This window comes from Agelaius phoeniceus, chromosome Z (assembly GCF_051311805.1).
Source record: "Agelaius phoeniceus isolate bAgePho1 chromosome Z, bAgePho1.hap1, whole genome shotgun sequence".
Lineage (NCBI taxonomy): Eukaryota > Metazoa > Chordata > Aves > Passeriformes > Icteridae > Agelaius > Agelaius phoeniceus.
Window position 1 is genome coordinate 66,266,906 of NC_135303.1, and position 24,341 is coordinate 66,291,246.

The 24,341-nt window shown below is 39.0% G+C and overlaps 1 protein-coding gene across 1 annotated transcript; it reads left to right on the forward strand.

Moving 5' to 3' along the window:
* Positions 1–1,731: 1,731 nt before the first annotated feature.
* On the forward strand, positions 1,732–22,826 carry ERMP1 (endoplasmic reticulum metallopeptidase 1). The gene is made up of 15 exons (XM_054652219.2): positions 1,732–2,065; positions 2,669–2,970; positions 6,379–6,506; positions 6,834–6,939; positions 7,808–7,954; positions 9,546–9,638; positions 11,002–11,214; positions 12,370–12,590; positions 15,324–15,498; positions 16,036–16,226; positions 16,935–17,087; positions 17,579–17,781; positions 18,444–18,559; positions 19,096–19,259; positions 20,578–22,826. Exons 1-15 carry the CDS (start codon positions 1,785–1,787, stop codon positions 20,740–20,742), a joined length of 2,658 nt encoding a protein of 885 aa, XP_054508194.1. The 5' UTR covers positions 1,732–1,784; the 3' UTR covers positions 20,743–22,826.
* Positions 22,827–24,341: the final 1,515 nt, after the last annotated feature.

Below are 24,341 nucleotides of genomic sequence, written 5' to 3' on the forward strand. Positions count from 1 at the left end.
CAAGACTCTCAGCCTAGAACTGTGTTACTGGGTCATAGCGTAATTGGGAGTTGCAAATCATAAATCATCACTAATAATGTTTGTCTGTACTGAGGATGCAGTGAAGCAAATCAGAAAACTCGCTAAGCCTGAGTATGGAAATTTCCTAAAGAACCTGGGGTGTGCAAAGAGCATAGTCATCACCTTTCAGTGCACCACTTTTTTCAGACTTTTTAATTCCAAAGAGTATTGCAAATCCTATTAGTGTTCATATGCCAATAAGGGCAGGGTAGAAAGGAGCAGTGTTCAGTGTTTATCTGCACCACTGGATTTATTGAAACTGCCATTTCTTTAGATCATTACATATTTTGTTTCCAGATTACATCACAAAGCAGCAAAAAGTAGGTATCTTTTAGGATATCTTCAAAAATGGTGAAGAACACTGGAAAGCAGTATGAAAAACATAGGGAAAATGACCACAAAAAGTGGTCATCTTCTGTGCCATCATTCAAAGGCAGTGTGAGAGCAGGAGGAAGTGTTCTCTCCCAAGGAGAACCATGTGGAGTGCTGCATGAGTGACGGTCCTTGGCACTGCTCGGGCCTCATCCTCGCAGGTGCTCTCCTTAGCATAAGTTCACTAGAAGCCACTATTCACTAGCACCTCCTGGCACTACTGCTCTGCACCCCAGCCTACCTGAGCTCCAGCCTGGGCACTGCTACAACCATGAAATGCCAAAGATATAATGCAGTGGAGGGTGAAACCCTGCAAGAACCACCAGTGCTGTTACGTTTTTTAGGGTGGGGGTTAGGGTTGAGGCACTTGGCTGCTCCCCTACATGGCACCACTGTTACTTCTGTGAACTGTGAACTTTCCTTTCTGCTTTAACAAAAACAAAACCAACCAACCACTGAAAACAACTAAAAGAAGCAAGAAACCAGGGAAAGCCTTGCACACCTTTGTGAGCAAGGTGATGCAGCACATAGCACATGGGGCAGTCTTTGGTCAGGTGCAGGGTCAGGTGGATGCTCCCCCTGGAGCTGTGGCTGCACAGAGAGCCCAGGGCTTCACCTCTATCAGGCCACCACTTCCATGGACAGTCACTGCTGAGGGCTTCCCAGCCTCAGTGTGCAGCCAAACCAGGCCCAGCTGCACTGGCTGTGCCCAGTTACAGGCCCCTGAGGACAACAGCGACATGGAGCTCCTGGAGCAGGTCTGACAGAGAGAAACAAAGGCAGCTAAAGAATTGGAGCATCTCTTTTATGAGGAAAGGCTGAGAGAGTTAAGCTTGGTCAGCCTCAAAAAAATATGTCTGTAAGATGGCATTTTCAGTGTAAGTCTCTGAAGGGAGGGTGCCAAGAGGATGGACCTGGTTCTTCTTAGCAGCTCTGAGCAACAGGACACGAGGGCAGAAGACAAGAGGACAATGGGCAGAAAATTATGCACAGGAGGTTCCACCTGAGCACGAGGAAGAAACCTTTATCTTTACAGTGCAGGTGACTGAGCACTGGAACAGATTGCTCAGAGGGGCTGTGGACTTTCCCTCATTGGGGATATTCAAGAACAGTATGGACAAATCCCGCGCCATGTGTATGGGATCACCCTGCTTGAGCAGGGAGCCTGGACCAGGTGACTCGCTGTTGCCCTCTAACCCGACCGTCCCACCGGCGGTGCGAGAGCTGCAGAGCCAGCGCCACCGCCGGGGCCTGTGCCGGGCCACGTGAGCGGCGGGCGGGGCCGGGCCGCGCTCTGACCCTCGCCCGTGCCCGTACGGCGGCTGCGCGGCGGGAGGGCGGACGGCACGGCCATGGAGCGCGGCGGCGACACGGCCGGGTGGCGGCTCCGCGCCACCGCCGCACAGCGCGACCGCCGCCGGCCGCCGCCGCGAGAGGACGGCGACCCCGGCGCGGGCGGCAAGAAGCGGGGCGGGCGGAGGCCGCTGCTGCCGCTGCCCGAGGCGCGGGGGGCGCCGCTGGTGCTGCTGTACCTGCTGGGGCTGCGGGCGCTGGCGCAGGTGTCGCACCGGCAGCTGCTGAGCCGCCCGCCCGCCGCCGCCGGACCCCGCGACTTCAGCGCCTCCCGCGCCAGGTACGGCGGGGCCGCCGGGCGGGAGGCGGCCGGGGTGGGTGGCGGTCCCTGGCAGAGGGGTCGTGTCGCGAGGTGCCCTGGCGAGTGCTCGGAGCTGATGGAGCAGCGCCTCCCCCATAGTTTAGTTCCAGTAGTCTCGTGTAGTGCTCAGTGTCTGGGAAAGCTTCAAGTTTTCAGTTGTTATGTCACCGAGACGTCGGGAGGACTAAAACTATCACTTGAATTTCAGTTTTGGAGTGTTAGCATCAGGTGTATGGCTTGATAAAAGTGTGCTTTTTCAGACATTCAGAAAAAGACATATACGCATATACAGAACCTCGCTAAAGGTAAAATCTTTAGCTTCTCCATTCACCCTTCTGCTTCTTTTTAAATTGATATGTTCAGATCAGAAAACCAATACCATGGCTTACTATCATGGTAAATAGTTAAAAAGAAGAAGTCCTAATCAGGCCTATATTCCTATTACAAGTTACCATCTAACTGGCTTTAGCCTCTTCTGCCTACCTTGAGTTTTGAAATAGAACCATCTACAAAAATGTTACAGTTGTAGATAAGTTACATACTAAATGTATTGATGCTTAAGTTTTAATTTATGTCTTACAGGGCATATCTTGACAACATTACAGCAATTGGGCCCAGAACAGTTGGAAGTCCAGAAAATGAAGTTCTTGCAGTTAACTACCTCTTAGAACAAATCAGGGGAATAGAAAGAGAAAGCACGGATGCTCACAAGATATCTGTAGACATACAGAGGCCCACAGGCTCCTTCAGCATTGACTTTTTAGGGGGCTTTACTAGTTACTATGCAAACATAACCAATGTGGTAGTAAAGCTGGAACCTCGCAATGGAGCTGAGCATGCAGTGTTATCCAATTGTCACTTTGATTCCGTACCAAATACCCCAGGTGGGTCTGTGTGTTTGTTCCATGTTTCTGTGTGTGACATGAGCTGCAGGGCTTGGCTCATGGATTTTTCCTACCAAGTAGCCACACTAGAATAATGCACGTGCCAACTAGTCAGCTTGGTCTCAGTGAAACTCATTGTTTAGAGTGACAGGTTGATCCTGTTAAACTCAGGATTTCACTCTCATTTTCTGGTAGGCAGTGATTTACAGATGCTTATCTAGATTTCTGGGAAGTTTGGATATATCTGCCTTTCTTGTACTTCACTGCTTATGCATATTTTTTATGTGCTGTTTCCACCCATCGTCCAGGTCTTTTCATACTTCTGTACTGATTTAATCCTGGTTTTCCTTTCACAGGATGCTTTGTGCCAGAGATTGTGCCCACACGCATTAACGAGTCTGTTTTCCCCTCCTTCTACTGGTATCTCAGATTTTCAGTCTGATATGCTTAAGATATGCCAGTTTTTTTTTTCTTTCCATATTCAAAGCTTCTATCTCAAAAGACTGTAGTCATCAAAGGCTGGAGTACTATTACTTTGATAGTGTGAATATATTTTACCTGCTAGTTTGATTGTCACTTTTGCGTACTCTCTTATTCTTGTTCCTCTATATTTTTAAAATCTAATCCTTTAAAATTGTTATTGCAGCAAGGGTGTAAACTGCTTTGTAAATTTATGGGTTTAACAAAGCTAGGAAGGTATGGATCTAAAACACGAAATCTGTTGTAACACTCAGCCACAGGTGTGTGCCTGTTATTACAGTTAAAAAACACCCACAGATGGCACTCACCAATGGTACAGCTTTTACTGGAGTTTCTTCATTTACATCCCACACAATATTTTATTTTTTTGGTGGCGAGCCTTCTGTTTTGTAGCACATGTGACTAGTCTTCATTATTAAGGAAACAGTTGAGTGTTAGCTAGAGAAACAAAGCTTTTGCTGGACTCCTGCCTTTTTTCTGAACATAAATTGTGTATTGAACGTCTCTTTCTCAATTGTATTTGTACAACATGAGCTTCTAAATTTAGCTTAATAAATGCATGATTATTATACATGCTCTGTGACTGAGGAACTGCAGAGATGCTAATTACTGCATGTATAGTCTGTGTATGTCTACCAAGACTTAGAGTATTTCACAAGCATAGTACTATGATAATTAAAAATTGTTTTCAAATTGATGTCCTATGTAAATTGTGTGTTGATTTCTGTGGATTATAAAACAGGATTATGTTTACCTCAGTTATTTTCTTTACAGTTACTCAGACACTAAAATATTTCACCAACCTTGCTCGGAAGTGCCAAAAACATAGGAGTGGTTTGCATAGAATTTTAGAGAAAACTGCAGAGGAGCCAGAAATCATCCTGTGTGCTTGTTCTTAATCACAAAGCAGCCTAGCCCTTTACAGCAGCAAGGAGCTGCTCTGCCTTTTGTTTTCTTAGTATGCCACTTGCACATTACCTAAGCAAGAGTCTTTTGTTCTCTTCTCCCGTATTCTCTTAGCTATTTGCTTACAGCCCTTTTTTTCATTACCAGAAAGGTGGGCTTTTAACCAGAATCAGCATGACTCAAAGATCAGTGAGTAATACATTTGAAAATCAGATAATAAAATATAATCTGCTTGTGGTGCTTATAGACACAAAATGTGTGAAGCAAATCTCAGTAAATAATTTATTTTAAAAAATAGAAAGCTTGTGTTCCTTGTGAAGAAAAAAACATAAACTCTGAAGTCCTAAAATATGTCTCTTGTTCTGATTCTACTACTCTTTAGTTTATATGGCCTATTTGATTATTTTCTGATAAACTTGACAGCAAAAACGTTCTTGAAATTATCATTGCAGACATGATGTGGTTTTCTTAGTTTAACGATATCTGCTGTAAAATCTGTGACAACCTCCTGTCAGTTTTGTTGTGTATGAGGTATTGGGGTATGTTTTCTCTGCAAGTTTGTGTAATAGTCTATGGCAGCATGGCTGCTTTTGTCAGATGTGTATCTCTTGAAGCCAGTAACTTTTATTTTTCTTAGCCTCACAGCAAGGCAGGTAAATTACTAACCTCACTGTAAACTATATGCATCTGCTGAGTTTTCAATACAGCATTTTAAATAAAATAATTCGATGTGGCTAAGAGCAGACTCCTGATAAACTGAGGTAGCAGTTAAAGTCCCTTTCAACTCAGAATGTTCTGTGGTATTTTGTGAAATTAGTGAAAACCTGTGACAATCAGGGCTTTAAATCAGGTATTTGGGTGGTGATCTACGGAAAGCTTTTGTCAGAACAAGGCCATAATTTCTGAGAAATAGGATAGAGAATTGTGTATTGGAAAGATTTCAAATTTACTTATTCTATGCAATAAACTAAAGCTAAAACCTAGACTAAGATTTATGTTTATATTAGGAATATGTTGTTTTCGTAGCAGATACTTCTTAAGTTTTGCCTGGTGACAAGCTTTGGAAAAGCTGCTCTTTTTTTTCTTTAATGTGTAAATTGAACATTTTGAGCAGCTAACAAGTGTACCTAAATAGCATGCTGACTCCTGAACTTGAGGAGTGTTGAACTTGTTGGCATCTCAGTGCATGTCAGCAACATCCGTGCAACCCAGGCCCACAGGAATGAGGTTAAATTTCTGTTTTCTCCCAGATTTTATTTATTAGAGCAGGATAGGGAGGTGCTACAGCTTGCACCAAAGTGAGGGAAGTGGGAAAATGGGAGGCCTTGACTCAAAGATGGCTGCTTAATCAAGATAAAAAACCAGTGGGGCGTGGGAGGTGTGAGATTGTAGTTGGATGAGAAACTCAAAGACAACAGAGATTAGAGTGAAAGGGGTTTCTGCAAAGAAAGAAGGGTGGTGAAAAGCATCTGATCATGAAAATCTTTTATATAATGTTTACCTTATGGAGACTTTTAAAGGTGTGAATTCTGGTATTTCCTTAGCTTTATTTTGCAGTCTTAGCTTTATGTTACTTTGAGGTTTTGTCCTCCTAATTGAATGCATTGTAACAGTGTAGAGCACTTCAGGGTGACTTGTGTGGGAATGTATATTTCTTAAAATTTGAGCGTGCTGTCAATGAAAATTATATCCTTATTTGTTCATGTTGTATTTAGGAAAATAGATAATTATCACATTGCTTTCCTAGTAGCCTGGTTAGTCTGTTTCTCTTGAACAGTAGTGTTGAATCTGATGTCTTGTCATTCACTTGCCCAACTTCTGAATTTATTTTTTCTTTCATCTGTTGCTTTCAACTGGTATAGACAGAGGGTACAAGCAGCACCAAAAAATATACTAAAGCTTAACACAGTTGTACTGCAGTTATATTAAAACTGCAATAGCATAAACCATTTTCTCTCTCTTGTTTTTGTTACAAATCTGTGTGTTTGTTGTAAGCCTTATTATTTTGCTGATTATTTTAAGGTGCCAGCGATGATGCTGTTAGCTGTGCGGTGATGCTTGAAATACTCAACACACTTTCAAAATCATCGCAGTCCCTGCAGCATGCTGTCATATTCTTATTTAATGGTGCAGAAGAAAATATTTTACAGGTGAGAATGTGCCAGAATTAAAAATTATACATCAAAGCAGTATATTAAAGCTCTTAACAAATGAAAGATGTAGTTTGTGTTTAATCTCTTGAAATATTCATTGATTACCTGTCTTTTCTGAGTAGAATGTGTATAATTTCAAAGGAAAGCATGCAGTTGGATTAAGGATATTGTATATATTAGTTTAAATAGAAGACCTGCATTTTCTGCATCTCTTTGTGTTTTCTGCCTTTTGCCTTGAGTTATATGCAGTCTTGAATGATGGAAAATAACATTTAGGCTTGTCTGGTAGATGTTTGACCTATATTTTTTTGTTTCCCCATCAAGGCTAGTCATGGCTTCATTACACAACATGAGTGGGCCAAGTCAATCAGAGCTTTTATTAACCTGGAGGCAGCAGGTGTAGGAGGAAAAGAACTTGTTTTTCAAACAGGTATGAGCTTGCATTGTGTCCAATTTCTACACTAGGATAATTTGATAATAAATTATGCAGACTTGAAGGAATATTGAAAATGACTCATAAGCAAAAGACAAGAGAACATCTGTGCCTTTTTCCCAGTCCTGTGCACCATTTAAATTGTTCTTAGTCTTTAGATAGTTACAGGCTAAAGCTCTACCACAGAAGTTGCTTCATAGGTGGGAAGCCTGTGGAATAACAGAAATGGGTTTCCTTTTACTTTAGGATAAAAAGGAGAAAAGTGTTTTGGTAGTACATATATCTTAACACTCATACTTTCACATGTTCTATTTATTTTTCACAGAAAGTTCTTGTAAAATCTGGAAGATGTTGGCATTAGAACTCCATCTCATGCTCAGGAAGCAGCAAAACTTCTGTGTTTTGTAGGCTGCGGTTAGACCTGTGCCCCATCCCAGCTGGGCTGCAGACATTCTTGTCCTGATGAAGCCCTTAGGTGTTTACTTGCACTGAATGCTTTAGGGGGACAGACTTTTTTCTAAACAGCAGTACTGATGTGTGATACATGATGGATTAGAAGCTTGGCTAAAGGTTGTGACTTTTTAATTAATGCTAGGTCTTTTTGGCAGGCTTCTCTGCTCTGCCATTGTTGCTCTCCAACACGGGAGGCAACAGTGGCTTAGTTTTTCTCCCCTCAGGTGTAGCTAATTCTTTCTCTCAAGTGTGAGTCATTCATCCAACACAATTGTGCTTACTATATGCTCTGCGGGGCAAGAGTGTTAAATCTCCAGTGAGTTACTTTGTGTTATTTGTTACCATGAGAATGCATATCCTACCTGAAGTTCAAAATATATTTGCTGTGAATTTTCTGCTCATTTTTTGTTAGGACCTGAGAATCCTTGGTTGGTACAAGCATATGTAGTTGCAGCCAAACATCCCTTTGCCTCTGTGGTGGCACAGGAAATATTTCAGAGTGGCATTATCCCAGCAGATACTGACTTCCGTATCTACAGGGATTTTGGCAATGTTCCAGGTATGTTATCAAAAGGCATGTCAATATACATTACATTTTTATAACAAGGACACTCATCTCTGGTTGACTACTGAACATCCTCAAATTTGATCTGTCTGGGAGGGAATTTCCCTGTTCCTTTCCTAAGGAAAGAGTTTTTAGATTGAGTTTGTCATATAGTTTGCTAGGGATGTTTTTAAATGACTGGTGTTTTCCAGAAAGAAGCTTCCTGGTAGAAAAGTTTCTTGAAAATCAGGAAAATACTCCAGGAATTAACAGTACTCTATTAAGTATTCTGGTTTGAAACATTTTGGTACATGATGTTAATAACCTGCTTGCAGGAATGAAATGTCTGTACCTAATAGATAAAGCAAATTCATCTTCTTTAGAGATAGTGACATAGTCATTAATGCATTTTCATTTTCCTTGGGTTTTGTTTGGTTGGGGATTTTTATTGTTGTTGTTTTTTTGTTTTGTTGTTGTTGTTTTTGTTTGGTTGTCGTGGGTTGGTTTTTTTCCTTACTGGTGGTGGTGTTTTTTGGGGGGGATTTGGCTGTTGGTTTTTAGGGGGTTTTGGTGGGTTTTGTTTGTTTTTTTCCATAATCAAGGACTGGACAGAAGCTTTTTAGTTTTGCTAATCTGTGTGCAGCTTGCTCTCCTTTCTGTGGAGAATGAACCGTGGGAAAGAAATGTGAAATGTTCACTCAATGAACACAGTTCAAAAGACTGTAAATTTCTGTAAAGTCCTTGTTGTCCAGGACAGGTTGTCATTGGAGTCACTTTCAAGAAAAGTGATGTTTTTTAATTGATTATTGGTACAAAGCAGTTGTTCTGACATATTCTGTACTGTTCTGAAGTACGCTTCTCGTCTGAAAATAAAGTAGCTGATTTTGTACAATGTGTTCTTTGTTCAGAATCATACCTGGGTGGTAAATGATTTCTCACTGACCTCTGGGGTTTCTTTTATAAACCAATAAAAAATAATTAAGTTTAACAACTGGTTTGTTCCTCAGAATTGGGACCTAATTTGCTAAAAATTGTGAGAATTCAGATTGCAGGTAGCAGCTTTTTGCATATGCAGCTGAACAGGTGAATGGGATACACCGAATGTATAACTTATCAAGCAGAGGGTTTAACCTTTGGGTTTTGGTAAATACTTTTGTTTACACATTAGAAGTACAAAGAGCGCACCTGGTATTTTGAGAAGGTGCTCTGTAGTTTCACAGTGCTGCTTTTTATTTCTTTTCAGCAGGAACATTTATTGAAGTGTTGCAAGTAAGCATTTGGCAAGCACCTTGTAAATCTTGTACATGAGACTGAGATGATCTGGTGTTTTCATGTGTTTCTCCAGTTAGGTACAGATGTCCTGGGAATGGGTGCATGCAAAAGGACAGATACTTTAAAATATTTTAAAGCTGTTCTCTTTTAAAGACACTGGAAGTCCAGTTAGTTTTCCTTCTGTAAAGAAGACTACTTTGTTCATCTCTAAGGATAATGACTGGGTTACAAAGTAGAGCAGCATTTTCTGTAAAGTATATGGGAGGATTTCACGTATTTGTTTTGGGGTTTTAGGATTGTATAGATTTTAAAAATGCTGCTTTTCTTTTTGTAGGAATAGATTTGGCTTTTATTGAAAATGGCTACATTTACCATACAAAATATGACACATCAGACAGAATTTTGACAGATTCCATTCAGAGAGCAGGTTGGTATTTTAAGGATTCAATAATTTACCAAAGAGTAGTATTGTAGCTGCTTTTTCATTTTGCTGTGAGACTGCTGTAGTAAAAATTAGTAATTTTAATGACACATTTAATACATGTTGGTTGTGTTCTCAAGAACACAAAGAAAGAATTAACTGAATACATACATTTTAAATAAAAAAGAAATATAGTTGGTCAGCTTTGGAAGATAAACTTTACCAGCATCCAGTGACATTAGATTCCCCAGTTGCTTTCAAATCAAAGTTATTGTCTCTCCATTGATACCTCATTATTCAGCATTCTGTGTTCTTTTATCTCACTAAGTCCCATTATTGGTTAATGTTTTTCATCAGAAGCTTTTGAGTAGTTTGGTGGAATAGAGACTGATCTACCAACAGAGATTTTTGGATTAGAATGAACTTCAGGCAAACTTATGTGGTAGCACGCAGACTGGGTAAACAGGATTTATTTTCTACAACAGGTTGTGCTCATAGCAGGCTATTTGACAGAATGCAGTAAAAAAAATTATGAAGAACTTTAATTTCCCAGGAAAAGCTAGCATAATCCTAAATGCCTCCAGGATTTTGACTATTTACTCTTCAAGTTCATACAGAAGCCAGCTTAGATAACCACCATGAATTAGGGTTTTAAACACTTCCTTGCACCAATTTAGCTGCAGGACAGAAAGTAATGCTTTTAAATTCCTGTTGGAAAGATGATTTTACTGGTCATGATGGTTATATGTAGAACTTGTCCCATTAAATATATGACAGATTAAAAAGAAAAATAGACAAACTTTACAGCCAGTAAGCACTTTTAATGGTCTAATAAAAGCAAAATCAAAGTTTAGAATGATTGCTCTCATTTGGCTGTGCTGTGTAAAAGCAAAAGGTGATTGGTTCCTGGAGGCTACAGAGTAAAATAGTGGTCTTGTCTTTACAGTCATGTAGGGAAGGAAAGGCAGGTAATTCATAGTCATGGAAACCTGGAGGGATCGCTTAGTAGTTAGGAAAGGATGAAGATTAGGAAATTATAAATTCTTCTCTGGGTTAGCCTTCAAGTCCAGTGCTAAATATCAGAAGTGAAGAAGAGTTTGTGGGCTGAAAGCTTGACTGTTGCCTTCACTGAGGTCATGTCTAAGTGCATGAGACTTCCCAGGTATACTTATTTTGACAGCTGGATAGAATAACTCATGAAGATACTATTTGTATATTGTCAAATACCTGTTTGAGTATAATCATTTGTGTATTCATGCCTTTGTTGAGGATATTTCTATACAATTTTTCAGAATGGTTATATTAAAAATGCTGTGTGGTAATTTATTAACCTTGATATAATTATACTGTGCCTCTGCTCCTTTAATAGGTGACAATATTCTGGCTGTCCTAAAATACCTAGCTACATCAGAAAAGTTGGCTAAATCTTTTGAGTATCGACATGGAAATGTTGTGTTCTTTGATATACTTGGTTTATTTGTCCTGGCTTATCCTGCTCGTGTTGGCACAATTATGAACTATATTACATCAGCAATTGCTTTTTTTTATTTAAGCAAAAAAGTATTACAGCCAAAACCCAGAGGTAAGTCTAGGTGATTTTGGGTTTTGTTTGTTTGTTTGTTTGTATTTGGGAGGTTTTTTTGGGTGTGTTTTTGTTTGGTTTTTTTCGTCTTTTTTTTTTTTGCTTTTTTGGTTTTTTTAATTGCATTACTCATCAATAAATAGTAATTACAAGATGCAAAAGCGCAGGTGAAAAAGTGTTCAGGCCATTATAGCATCTGATTAGTTGAACTTCAGAAATAAATTTTAGGTGTGCAGCATGCCATAGGAGTTGCTTTGTGTTTAAATCTTGCATCTGAATATTAATAATGGTGAAAGAATATGATAGGCCTAGATGTCTAGCATTTATGAATCATGATTTTGTCTATTATCATTTCATGAAGGTTAAAATCTAATCTTTTAAAGATTTGGAAATTGAAAAAAAAAGCCAAGTATCCATATTATGGGGTTTTTTTTTTGTTAATTCAGATATGGTGTCAGAACCATGTTTCTTCAACACTTGTCTGTAGACAGGACCAAGTAAGGAAAAATAGGGAACATGACAGCAAAATTTAATAGAGTGTAAACCAACTTAAATCTAGTTAGACCTTCTTAGTATGTGTAGGAACATGCTTATTTAAAAGAAATAAGGCTTAAGAAATCACCCCCATTTTCTCCTCAAAATCCAGAATACATTTTTGGAGTAAGAAAATGTTACAAGAAAAGCAACTCAAATTTTTTGTTGTTCTTGGGGGAATGAGGAGAGGGACTTGTGGGTTTTTTTGGTGGTTTGTTGGTTTGGTTTGGTTTTTTATTTTTTATGGGGAGAGTTTTTATTTTGGTTTGGAGTTTTTTGGTTCATTTTTTGTTGGGTTTCTTGTTGGGCTTTTCTGTATACTTAAAAGTGGAACCATGGCTCCACTGGCCCCCTAGTAAAATTTTTGCTAGAAAATTAAGAAAGCTGTAATCTGCAAAATACACCAGTATTCTGGGAATAAACATTGCAGCAGGGATGTTGCAAACAGACATGCAAAGAATTAGGCTAAGTGATGCAAACTATGCTGTTGAGATACCTTCACAGGGGATCCCTTTATTTTGGTCATTAAAGTAGTTACACTATGGGGTAACTAAAATTTTGATGATAGTCTGCAGTAGAATGCACGAGTATTGAATGAGACTTCTTTTTTCTTCTTCATAGCTGTTCATAACCTGAAGAAGTTACTGACTGCATTCAGCTTAACCCTGACAAGCTGGGTGTGCACACTGGTGGCAGTCCTTATGGTAGCAATGTTTGTCTCCTTAATTGGACGGGCTCTTTCTTGGTACACCCATTTCTATGTTTCTGTGTCTCTCTATGGCACTGCAGCTGCAGCTAAGCTCATTCTTGTGCACATGCTAGCCAAGAAGTTCTTCTACAAGGTAGGCAAGGCTTTGTTGTTATTGTTGAAGGGCAATGAGGTGTTTAATCTGTGGAAGATAAATTTGAGCTGCTAAAAAAAAGCAAAAAGTTTTTAGTATTTAAAGTGTCACTGTGAAAAATTGCTTCATCTAAACATAGAGATTGTTCTGCTAAATCAGAGAGGTAAGAGCTATGTGATTTAAAGCAGCTTTGACCTTTAGGAGATGTTTCATAAAAGAGACAGGAGCCTTTGTGACTTAGGTCACAGCAACCCCAGGCAGCTCCACAGGCTGGGGCAGAGTGGCTGCAAAGCTGCCACAGGAAAAGGCCCTGGGGGTGCTGGTGACAGCAGCTGAACATGAGCCAGCAGTGCCCAGGTGGCCAAGAAGGCCAATGGCATCCTGGCCTGTGCCAGCAATGGTGTGGCCAGCAGGAGCAGGGCAGGGATTGTCCCCCTGTACTCAGCACTGGTGAGGCCACACCTCAAATCCTGTGCTCAGTTTTGGGCCCCTCAGTACAAGAAAGTATGTTTGGTGCTGGAGCATGTCCAGAGAAGGGCAGTGGAGCTGGGGAAGGGTCTGGAGCACAAGTTCTGTGAGGAGCAGTTGAGGGAGCTGGAGTTGTTTAGGCTGGTGAAAAGGAAGCTCAGGGGGGACCTTCTCACTCTGTACAACTGCCTGAAGGGAGGGTATAGCCGGATGGGGTTTGGTCTCATCTCCCAGACAACCAGCAACAGGACAAGAAGAAATGTTAAGTTATGCCAGGGGAGATTCAGATTAGATATTAAGACATTTCTTTATGGAAAGGATTATCATGCTCTGAAACAGGCTGCCCAGGGAAAGGGTTGGGTCACCATCCTTGGAGGTATTTAAAAGATGTGGCACTTAGGGACATGGTTTACCAGTGGTCTTGGCAGCGCAAGGCTTAGATCAAATGATCTCAAAGGTATTTTCCAACTTGAACAATTCTGTGATTATTCTGATTTATGGTTGTTTTGACCACAGCTGGAGATGTAACAGAGCTCTGTCTGTGTTCTTCTCTGCAATAGGTAAAAGTCATTTAGGCCCCTGCAAAGCTCAGTGAGGATTTGGTGTGTTGCTTTTCCATTGCTGTCATTTGTCATGAGTACTGTCTGTTTATCTGTTTTGCTTAGGATTCTTTTTTATGGACTAACCAATGTGATTTAACGTGTGTAATAATTTCATAATTATGGATTATAACAGTCTCATATGATTTTGTGTTAAATACAAATAATCTTGAGGTATCTGATAGATGGCACTCCTCCAGGGCAGAAGTTGACTACTCAGGCCTGCTAGGTTGAGGTTTTAGGTGCAGTAATATTTAGTCATTCAGCTTGCTGTTACTTATATTGTCTTGGCTATTTGGGTAGGTTTTGGGCAAGGGAATTTAGGAAGCCTTAGTTGTCATCCAAATACAAATGTTTGAAAAAGTTTTAAGAACTTCATGCCATTTGATTGTATGAAAAGTTCTGAGTGGATCCATTGTGTCTTTCTCTGGAAGTAGGTTTTTTGAAAGTCTTTGGGGAAGGGGAGTGTTAAGTGGTACACGTATCTTACTAAATGTATGTATTTTGTGTTTTCCCTTTGTGGAAAAGATGAGCCATTTATAAAATAGATGCAATGTTACCGTTTTCCAGTTGTCTGGATGAGCTGGTTGTTACTTTCATTAGCTGTTAAGACATTTCAGGCTCTGGGTCTACTTCATGGCTACTGATTGCCTAATCATCAGATCAGCCATCTGAAAATCAGAAGTGCTGCATGCTGTAGCTTGCACTACACTGTACAGTTAATGTTGCTTGCATTTGACTTACAAGTTGCATAAAAAATTTGGAAGCCAGTTTCTTCCTTAACTATCAGAGGCAGATTCATGGCTCAACAACTTGTGAGTTGATAAGCTTTATGTTTTGAAATAGGTTTGGCAACTTTTATGTTTCTTCACTCTCCTCTTTTTTTTCCTTCTCACCCTGAAACTGAAGTAGGTGCTTTCTGATAACCATTGTTCATGCAAGCAGTCCCTTGTGCTACTAGCAGGATTTGCAGTTAGGAATCATGCCATGCAAACACTGCAGAATTGCCCATGTAATTTAAAAAAAAACCAAACCCAAAGCAAATCATATTTTTGATGGTTAAATTTCTTCCCCCCCCCGCCCCCTGAAACATATCTGCTGTTGTCTCACATATTATGTCTTTTATTCAAAACAAGTAACATATTTTTATAAACAGACCTCTGAAGTGACAGCTTGTGGCATGACCTAAAGAGGGACCAATATAATATTTGTGCATTAATAACAGTGCTTGTGTAATAAGTCTTTTAATAGCTGTTCAAAAACAAGTTTACATTCTCAGGAGGTCCAGATAATTTTTCACCCGTAAGTATTACACAGTTTTTTAATATGCTGTGTTACTTTTTTTAAAAAAGGCTCTATTTGCCTGAAACACTAGCCTTGTGTATTCTTTGGTATTGTCATTTGTACATTGCCTTCCTCCTTCTTCCCCAGCCTGTGTAATATCTTTTTCAAGTTATTTCAGCAGATTTAGAAAATTAATTAAAAACTTATACTGTCATGGATAATTCTTTATGGTAAGAGGATGGTGAGATGGTGCTATTCAAAATTGTTTTGCCCAAGGAAAACAATTGTATACAAGGAATGTGGACTTTTTTATGTGTTCTCATGAGATGGGACCTATGGAATGTGCACAGTAATGAAATGTTTTTACTTCTTTTTGTTACAGAATGTGAATGAGCAGTTCCTGGGAGATGTTTTTTTTGATGCCTCATTGATGATTTGGTCCATAGCATTGGCTGTGATGACTCACATGGGCCTTTGTTCAGCATTCATTTGTACTTTGTGGGTAGCATTTCCTTTACTCACTAAGCTGATGATCCACAAGGAATTCAGCCAAAAAGGTATGGATTTTGACGGGTAGATATTATGTTTCTAAACTTGTACCCCTACTCTTATTTAAGCAAAAGAAATCGCAAACATTGACTTTGAGTAATCAAATTAACTAAGTCACATTTTTGTCATGAAAAAAGTGTTCTTGAACTAAAGACAGTTTGAAAGTGTGAGAAGCTTTAAAAAAATACACTGAAAAACATCCCAGGTCTCAGGCTGTAAGAACAGTATGTGACTATTTTAATAAGTGATCAGAATTTTGATGAATAGTGAGGTTCATAAAAATATAATAATATTTAAATGATGCTTGGGACAGTAAAAGTTTCAAATTTTTTTTGTAATACAAGATTAATTTTGTGGTGATTTTGAAAATTATACTGGTGTTAGCTGTGCAAAATGAGATCGTCCCATATCCATGTTAGGGATGAGGACCAGAATTGTGTATTGGGACTTGCAGCAGTATATCCTTGTGGATATTTCAATAAAGTTGTGTGTTTATGTCCTAAGGTTTTATTTTTTTGTCTTTTGTTTTTTCCTGTTCTGTATAGGTGCCACAATAAAGTTTATTGCGATGTACATGCTGGGGATGTTTGTTCCCTATCTGTATATGCTGTATCTTAGTTGGACTGTGTTTGAAATGTTTACACCTGTCATGGGACGAAGTGGTTCAGAAATTCCACCAGATATGGTGTTGGCAGGATTTATTGTGATCTTCACTGTAATCCTGTCTTCCTATTTTGTAAGTAGAATTTGCAAAAGTTGTTTAAAACCTTTGAGCTTTCTCTATAGTTTAGAATAAGATGTGCTTTTTAATTAATACTGGAAGTTAGTGATAGTTTGACAGTATCTTAAACATTACAGGGAATTTCTAGAACATATGTCAAAGATTCCACAGTTTGTGTTAGTCAAAGAAAGATCATTGAAGAAGAGCTTATATTGCTCTATGGTGATGTAGTACAGACTGATGTAAAACACGAAATGTAATGCCAAATTTTGAGTAGAGATTGAGTAGAAATTTGATTTAGGTGTAATATATGACTGAACAATACGTATACAAACTTCAAAAAGAATACTCAGATTTGTGGGTTTTTTCTGCTGCCATAGGACCTGGAAAAATTGCTTTGTTGGTTGTTTTTTTTTTGTTTGTTTGTTTGTTTGTTTTTTTTTTTTTTTTTTTTTTTTTGTTGTTGGCAGATGTTTTAAAAACAAGAAAATTTTGAAAGTTCCAGGAACTACTCACTTTATTTCTTTTTTAAAAAAGAAATCATCTTAAAAATACTAGTTCTAAATACTGAGATTAAAAAGACATAATTGCAAGTATCACCTCACAAAGACACTTCTTTTTAATGTACCTTCAGTTCGATAATTGAATTTTAGAATTATGCAAGTAGTGTTTTATATTTATATGTTGCAGTTTTATAACTGGACTATTTTTTTTATTCTCTAGATTAACTTCATTTACCTTGTCAAAAGTACAAAAACGACGCTAGTAACTTTAACTACTGTGTTTGTAGTCACTCTGATTCTCGTTTGTAGTGGAATCTTCTTTCCTTACAGTTCTGATGCAGCTAATCCAAAGCCTAAGCGAGTCTTTCTCCAGGTAAGAAAATGTTTGCATGTTGTATGACCTCTTTTGGTTGCAAGAATGTTTAGTTTTTTCAAGGCTTAATATCCCCTTTCTTTCTTGGTTTAAAAGCTCTAATGATTATTCTTGGTTTTGAAACAATTGATAATGTTTCTCTTGTTCACTCTGTGTTCAGCTCACCTTTGCCAGAAGAGCATGGGGTTTTAGCGAGGTTTAAGTAGGTGAATTGTATAACAAATGGTAATTTAAAAAGTGAATATGGTTTGACATGGGCTAAAACAGTCATCTTCTGATAGTGTTTTTATGATATGTTTTTTATCTGAGTAATTCTTGCATTTACATTCATAAATACTCAGATACATGTTCAGTGCTGAAAAGCCTACTGAAAATGCAGTAGACCTTAAGGTATTTCAGACCTTAAGGCTATTTCAGAATCACCTATGGCTCTTGCAAACTCCAGAGGCTCCATTATCTTTCTGTGTTTGTTTTTTTTTTTTTCCTTCTAGCATACGAGCAGAAGATTTCATGATCTAGATGGAAATGTGGTTAAAAGTGACTCTGGTATATGGATCAATGGGTTTGATTATAATGGAATATCTCACATAACACCCCATGTACCTGAAATCAATGACACCATTAGAACTCCATGTGAGGAGCAGGCTCCCTTCTGTGGCCTTCCTTGGATTCTGCCAGTCCATTTCATGTTCCGGTTTGTGTGAACTCTGCCTCATTTGAGCACTTTACTGCAAAGTACAGGGGTCATTTATGCAATTTCACTTACATAAGGGAGGAAAAACTAAGGATAATCTTAGTCTAAAAGTAAATAATCCTTCGTCTGTGTCTTCTGCCGTGGGTCTGCTGCAGGAGCTGTAGAAGTGAATGTGTGGAAATTAGATGTAGGCACCAGAGGAGAAAAACGTGAAGGGGGGGCCTCCTAAAGGGCAGTTCAGAGGAGGAGGATATACGTCTTCTCTCTTGTTCCCTTCCTTCACTGCAGCTGACAGCAGAGGATGTTTAGAGTAGCAGGTCTCTACAGAAGGAAACCAGCTGCTGTGGCTGTTTCTCACACCACAAGAATCTTGAGAGCAAAAGCTTATCTGTTTGAAGGTGAAAATGTTCTCACTTGTTTGTTTTGTAATTTAAGGCAGATGAAGGTAATTAATTGACACACTAGTGACAATTTTTCTATTAATATGACCTTTAAATATTTGTCTGGCCAAAAGCTGATTTTACCTGTCTTCTGCTAGAATCAACATCTTTTGAATATTTCATGTAGCAGCAGCACAGTCAGCTTTACTATGGAGAAACTTCTTGTCTTCTGACCTCAGGGTGTTGCGTTGAGAATAACATGAAACTTTTTTTTCTCCACAGGAAAAACTGGTATCTTCCTGCTCCAGAAATTTTGCCAAGAAGCCCCATTCAGTTTAAACTTCTGTCCAAGAAGCTGATGCCTTGGAATTCTGTGAGGTTAAGCTTTGAAGTATCTGGTGAGTGACTGAAGCTTCTGGTTTGTGATTTGTGTTTATTTTTATGCCCATAATAAATCAGGCTTTGACTCCAGTACTGCAGGTTCTAGTGCAGTTCCCAAGATAGTGAGCTTTCTCAGATTAGCATGAATTAATTCAGTTTCATAGCACACTAGAAACTGTGAGTAGTTTTATAAGAAGAGAAATAAGTCTTGCAGTTCTTATTTCTGTGACTGGTAACTTCATCTGTCTTGAGTAAGTCTTGATTTTACAGAAGGTCCTTTCTAAGCTGGATCTTGTAGTATTTTATATGTTAGTATGTATAAGTCTTTTTTATATTTATTATTATAAAATGTCCTATGTTCCTCTGTTACCTTAACATCACACTTATCCCAGTGCTTAGGAAAAATTGTAGCATCTTCTGTACAGAAGACATTTCTGTCATGTTTTGGAAGACATGAATAGTAGCTCAAGGATGCCCTGCTGTTCCAAGGGAAAGCAGGTGGTTACTCTGCCTCTGCCTGTTGATCCCTGTGGACACATCTCTGTCCCTGCAGGCCCGAGCCACATGTCCCTGTACGTGCGGCCGCGCGTGGGCTCCGCGCTGTCCCGCTGGTCCCTCGGGGATGGAACGCCGGTCGCCAGCCTGGGGGGAGACTACTTTGTGTTCTACTCCCATGGGCTGCATGCAGCTCCCTGGCACTTCTGGGTGGAACTGACGGTGAGTGCGGCACTGCTGGAAACTGGTGATGCCTTGGTCCACCCTCTTCCCACCACGGCTGCATTCCTGTGTGAAAAGTGTCACTGTAACTTCCTAATGCTTTGGTTTATTTGGTAGATCTTAATTCTAGTATCCTTCTTTTGATAGGTCAGCTTTATACCTCAGCTCCCATGTATTTCCCATGATAGTCCACCAGCTTCTAAACAGCCAAGGGAAAAATACTTTTCTTGTCTGCATGGTCTTTGATTATAAGTTTTGATTTCTCTGATCTTCCCCTCACAGTTCCTGAAGTTTTATCCTTACTACTGTTATTTCAGAGTTGTTTTTTATTATTATGAGTAGTTCTCTTTCCCTTTCTTTTCTCTTGTTTTCTTGGTTTTGGGGAATTATAGAATCCTTGGTGGAAAATGTACCTGTCCTGAAGCTGAAGAGAGCTGTAAAACCTTTGTTTTCTAAATTTTCTTTTGCATTATTTTCAGCTGGAAGCAAGGCTTCCAGCCTTCCTGTTTGAGTGGGATTCGACTCAACAAATTATAGCTCTCACCCTATAACTTTATGTCCTGCTTCCACCTAAGCTTCTACTCAGCCTTTGCCCTAAGCAGCCCAGGCCTAGCCTTCCACTGAACCCACCTAATCTCAGCCCTACCGTGTTTAGAGAGCATAGTACTGTCCATCTATTATCCATCTGCCTCCCCACCCTTCTAACTTGCAAAGGAATAATTTTTTGCAGACCTGTATGTTTTTAGTATAGGTTTAGCAGTATGTTTTTGTATGTATGTTTTTACTTTAGGTTTAGCACTTATCCTTTGAGTAAATATTACAAGTATCTTTGAAAGGTGAGAAAGCCCATTTTTCCTTCCTGCACCAGGCAGTCTAAACACAAATAATCCTCAAAGGGTACTCAATAAGGTAGATTGGAGTCTCAAGTGTGACAAGCCTTGCGAGCCAGATAGAGGCAAAGCTAGGCAGAAGGGGATTTGCTGTAGAAGGATCAGTGTAAACACTGTGTTGGAGTCCATGTCTTGATTTGTCAGCAAAACAGACAAACACTGAAGCAGGAGCATGTGGAAGCTGTGTAACACATCAGAGGCACTGTGATCTAAACATCTGGTTGCCAGTTCCTTTCAAATTGAACTTGTCATGTAATCAGACTGATATGTTGAAGATAGGGAGTGTTTTAACATAGAAGACAAAGAACTGCAGGATGGACAAAGAACTGCAGGACAGATACTGTCTATAGAAAACTACATCTGAATTGATATATGTTGAAGTGTCAGGAACAATCATAAAGACTGTGTTGTCCTTTTCTCATTTTCAGGCCCCAGAGAAGCATTCTGATGGAATAGTCTCCCTTGCCATAGCAGCACATTACTTTTTTGGGGAAGATCAAAAGTCACCTCAACTCTATGCCTTACTGGAGAGGTTTCCAAACTGGACGTTTTCTTCTGGCTGGTCCTGTACCTATGATCTTTTTGTCTTTTAATTTTGACAGCAATGCTGCAGGGCTGATAGGGTTATCTCTGATGCAGCATGCCCTTATGGCAAGCACTTTCTAACAAGATGCCAGAGACTTCAGCAAGAATTTAAAATACTTCAGCAAATGCGTTTCTTTGGCAGTTTGACTGTTTAAAGACTACTGCTATCTTGGGGATATAATGATACTTTTCTGAATGCAGTTCACCTTGGCTCTTCCACTGAAGTGGCAGTTTGGCTAGTGGGTTTCTTAAAATGAAAACTACACTTGACGAGGTAATATTAGCATAATAAATAGTGGCAATTGTAATGGGAGGGCTTCATGGAATTATTTTGATACTGTGTAAAATACAACTGTACTTGACTGATACATGGAGTATCACCTACCAATCCTATCCGTCCTACTCAAGTCTGATCTCCAGCTAGAAGGTGTTTGTTCCTGTGGAAGCACGGCAGAGGTGGCAAAGTCCCAGGCATTACTTTTGTCACTGGATGAAGTCACTGATAGCTGTGGTACTCATGTTGGTTGCATTGAGTCCTTGGCAAATGCACAATGCAGAGAAATCAATATTATGATGGGACATGGTAATTGTTTATCCAAATTGTATGTTTCTGTTAAAAAACTTAGTCCTACCCCTTTTCCTGTCTTTCTGGTGTTACAGCATGAGTGGCTAAATTCAACCTAACTACCATCTTGTGGTTTTGTTCCTGTTGGGATCTTTCACTATCAGCACATGAGCATGTGACTTGCTCTCTCATACATAAGAGTGCTAAGTCCTTACTCCTTTAAGTGGATGTCTTATAATTAACCTACTCTAAATTTTTAGTTTCCTTCCAATTTATTAGAATTGGCTAATTTTGGTATCTCCTCTGGAGAAACTTTCGGTAGTGTGTCGGTATTGCACTTGCTAATACATTTTACTATTTCTTAAAATAAAGTTTCCTTTCCTTAAGGAAAAGCACCTAAAAGAGTAATCTTGAAAAGATGTCTAATATTCTGGATTGCTCTTATTTTATTTTCATAGGATGGATTTTTATAAATGTCTGTGTTTTAGAGTATCTTCCAATTTTAATTGGCAAGCTTTGAAACCAGAAGCTACTGACCTCTTTTTTATACTTACCATCTTTTCGGGGTTTTTTAGTGCAGTGGTTAATAGTTAAGGGTAATTTTTGAAATTCAAAGAACTTGATATATCTGAAGGAACTTAATGGTTTTTTCCAAATTATATATAAAACATTTGGCTATATCAATATCACACTACAAACTTAAATAGTTAATCTCATGAGTATTGCCTAATGTCATGCAGAGCAGATTTTGTGCAGGCATCATTTCGAGTAGAAACATGCTAGTACTGTTAAGTTTGCAGAGCACATGAAAGAAAATTGTGTGACAGTTAATTTGTGTGAGCTGTGATGGATAACAGATCTTCAGTCAGGTATTTTTCCTTTAGATTGTTCTATAGTAGTGTGTAATAGTGGAAGGAACCAGTTTCATTGGTTGGTCAAGGGACATTAACAAAGGTTGTCAACTAACTCATGAACTAGGGTAAGAGGTTTAATTACTGTAATCATAATGAACTGGCCATCAGTATCTTAAAACCTGGGGGTTTATACATTAATGTGCATTAATCATCACTTGATTGTATCTGATTTGAAAGTACAATCCCTGTATTATTTAAAAGTGCTATTAATGATTTGAAAATCAGAGTTATAAACTAAAACTCCTGTGTCTTGAATCTCAATGAATGTGTTGTACTGTACTCTAGCTGATGCACAGCTAGTTAACTAAAGCTGCACTGATATTTACCATCTTTCTCAGTTTTGAGTTTTGTGTTTTCCTTATGATTTAAAGCTTTGGAAGTGCTGTGTGAAGAATTCATATGGGGAGCCAAAAATATAAAAATGCCTGTTGGCAATCTGAAACTTTAAGTGAAGCAATAACTTCTGCTGTCTCAGGATTTAATCCTTGTTAAATAAATTTATTATGAGGTATATCTGGTTTGTTGCAAGTTTCTGTCTTTGTAAATAAAAGCAAAACTTGATTGGTGACACTTGATTTTTAGCATGATTAAAGGCTATATATTTGCGTTTCCATTTATTGCAGTAATGTTTTACTTGAACTTGGGGTAGAAATACTGCTAAGAGCAGTATACTGCTGCTGGGTCAGACAGCTGATGTTAGAGCTGTGTGGAAGATAAGCTTGGCCAAAGAATGCAAAAATCATCTGAGCTGAGAAAAGTCAAAATGGGAATTCTGGTTGGTTTCCTGGAGAGGAGGGTGGTTTTTGAAAAAGATGCGATACAGAGGAGTCAGTGGTAGCCAAGCTAAGTGTTCTTTGCAAAATTGATGGTTGAGACCAGTTTTATTGTTAATCTAAGACAAAAAACGAGAATGGAAAAATTCTCTGTTTGTGTCCATCTGCTTCCCTATTCAAGTACAAGCAGATGAGTCTTCTGCTACTGTGGGTTACTATTTCTCCTAAAAAAATTTACATTTACTTTCTGAAATGTATGAAATGCAAGCAGCTAGTAACTTTAAGGATACAAGGGCATAGAGTAGAAACATTATTTATTCTTAGTAGAGGCAGTAAACAGTTGGTTAAAATTACCTTGTGCTCATTGGAAACAGTTTACATCCACAGCATTTTCTCAATTGCTTTCTTCTGGTTTTCCCCTCATTTTGATGGCTTTGAGAATCTACTATGTTTTCTATTAAAATATGTATTTCTGAAGCTGAGTGCTAAGCATTTTATCAATTTAAGCAAAGGAGACCCCTACATGTTGTTGTTATGCAATCTAGTGCATCCTTACAGTGTGTCACCATACCTTCAAGATTGTCTTTCAAGTAGAAGCATGCATTTGAAGAAAGAAGTGTTGGGATAGGTGCAATGAACAGGAAAATTTCAGCTATCATACACAAACTGTTGAGCTGAGTGGGGCTGTTCTGTGCTAGTAAGACCTGTCTTTGATGTCTGTCAGTCTGTGTTGGATTGCAGTTCTCCTGGAGAAACACCAGTCAAATAGACAAGATCTGACAAGTCTATACAGAGGTAGTTGTAGCAGGTGGGATGTAGCTGAAGAACAGTTTGTCTGCATGGCAAAGCTGTTCCATACTTTTCTCCCTTGAGGGCTAAACACAATCTGACTTTTGATAATTATCTGGAAGGGACCTGCAGGATGACCCATTTTAGAACTTGGTATGTGGTCTTGGTGGAGAATGGTAGAAAGACATGCAAGATCAGTAAACCTACGTTCTGTGGTTACTGTTAATTTATGTAACTGGCTTCCGTTTTGAACACAGAACATTCATTCTCAACCTTCATGTAAATCCCTTTCAGTCTCGGGGGAATAAATTGATCCTAGAACTTAGCCAGGCTCTCCTGTTCACTGTGAAAGAGGTTCTGTAGGGCTGCAACTCTTCATGGTTCTGTCAAAACTGTGGGTGCAGTTTAAGAACATGCTAAGCATTAAAGCAGAGTCTTGAGCAGGAAGTATAAGCCAGATTACGGAGATCTGTATTTCAAGCAGGGTGTCAAGCATCAATGTTCCTCAGCAAACATGTTTTTAAAAAAAATTCAGTTGCAGAAAGATTAAAGAATCAGTCTTAAAA

What these genes read in the sequence shown, in the direction of transcription:
- ERMP1 (XM_054652219.2), top strand. Translation starts at nt 1,785, where the DNA reads ATGGAGCGCGGCGGCGACACGGCCGGGTGGCGGCTCCGCGCCACCGCC. An exon ending in TAATCCTGTCTTCCTATTTT is followed by an intron (nt 16,227 to 16,934) that starts GTAAGTAGAATT and finishes TTTATTCTCTAG; the next exon opens with ATTAACTTCATTTACCTTGT. An exon ending in ACTTCTGGGTGGAACTGACG is followed by an intron (nt 19,260 to 20,577) that starts GTGAGTGCGGCA and finishes TCTCATTTTCAG; the next exon opens with GCCCCAGAGAAGCATTCTGA.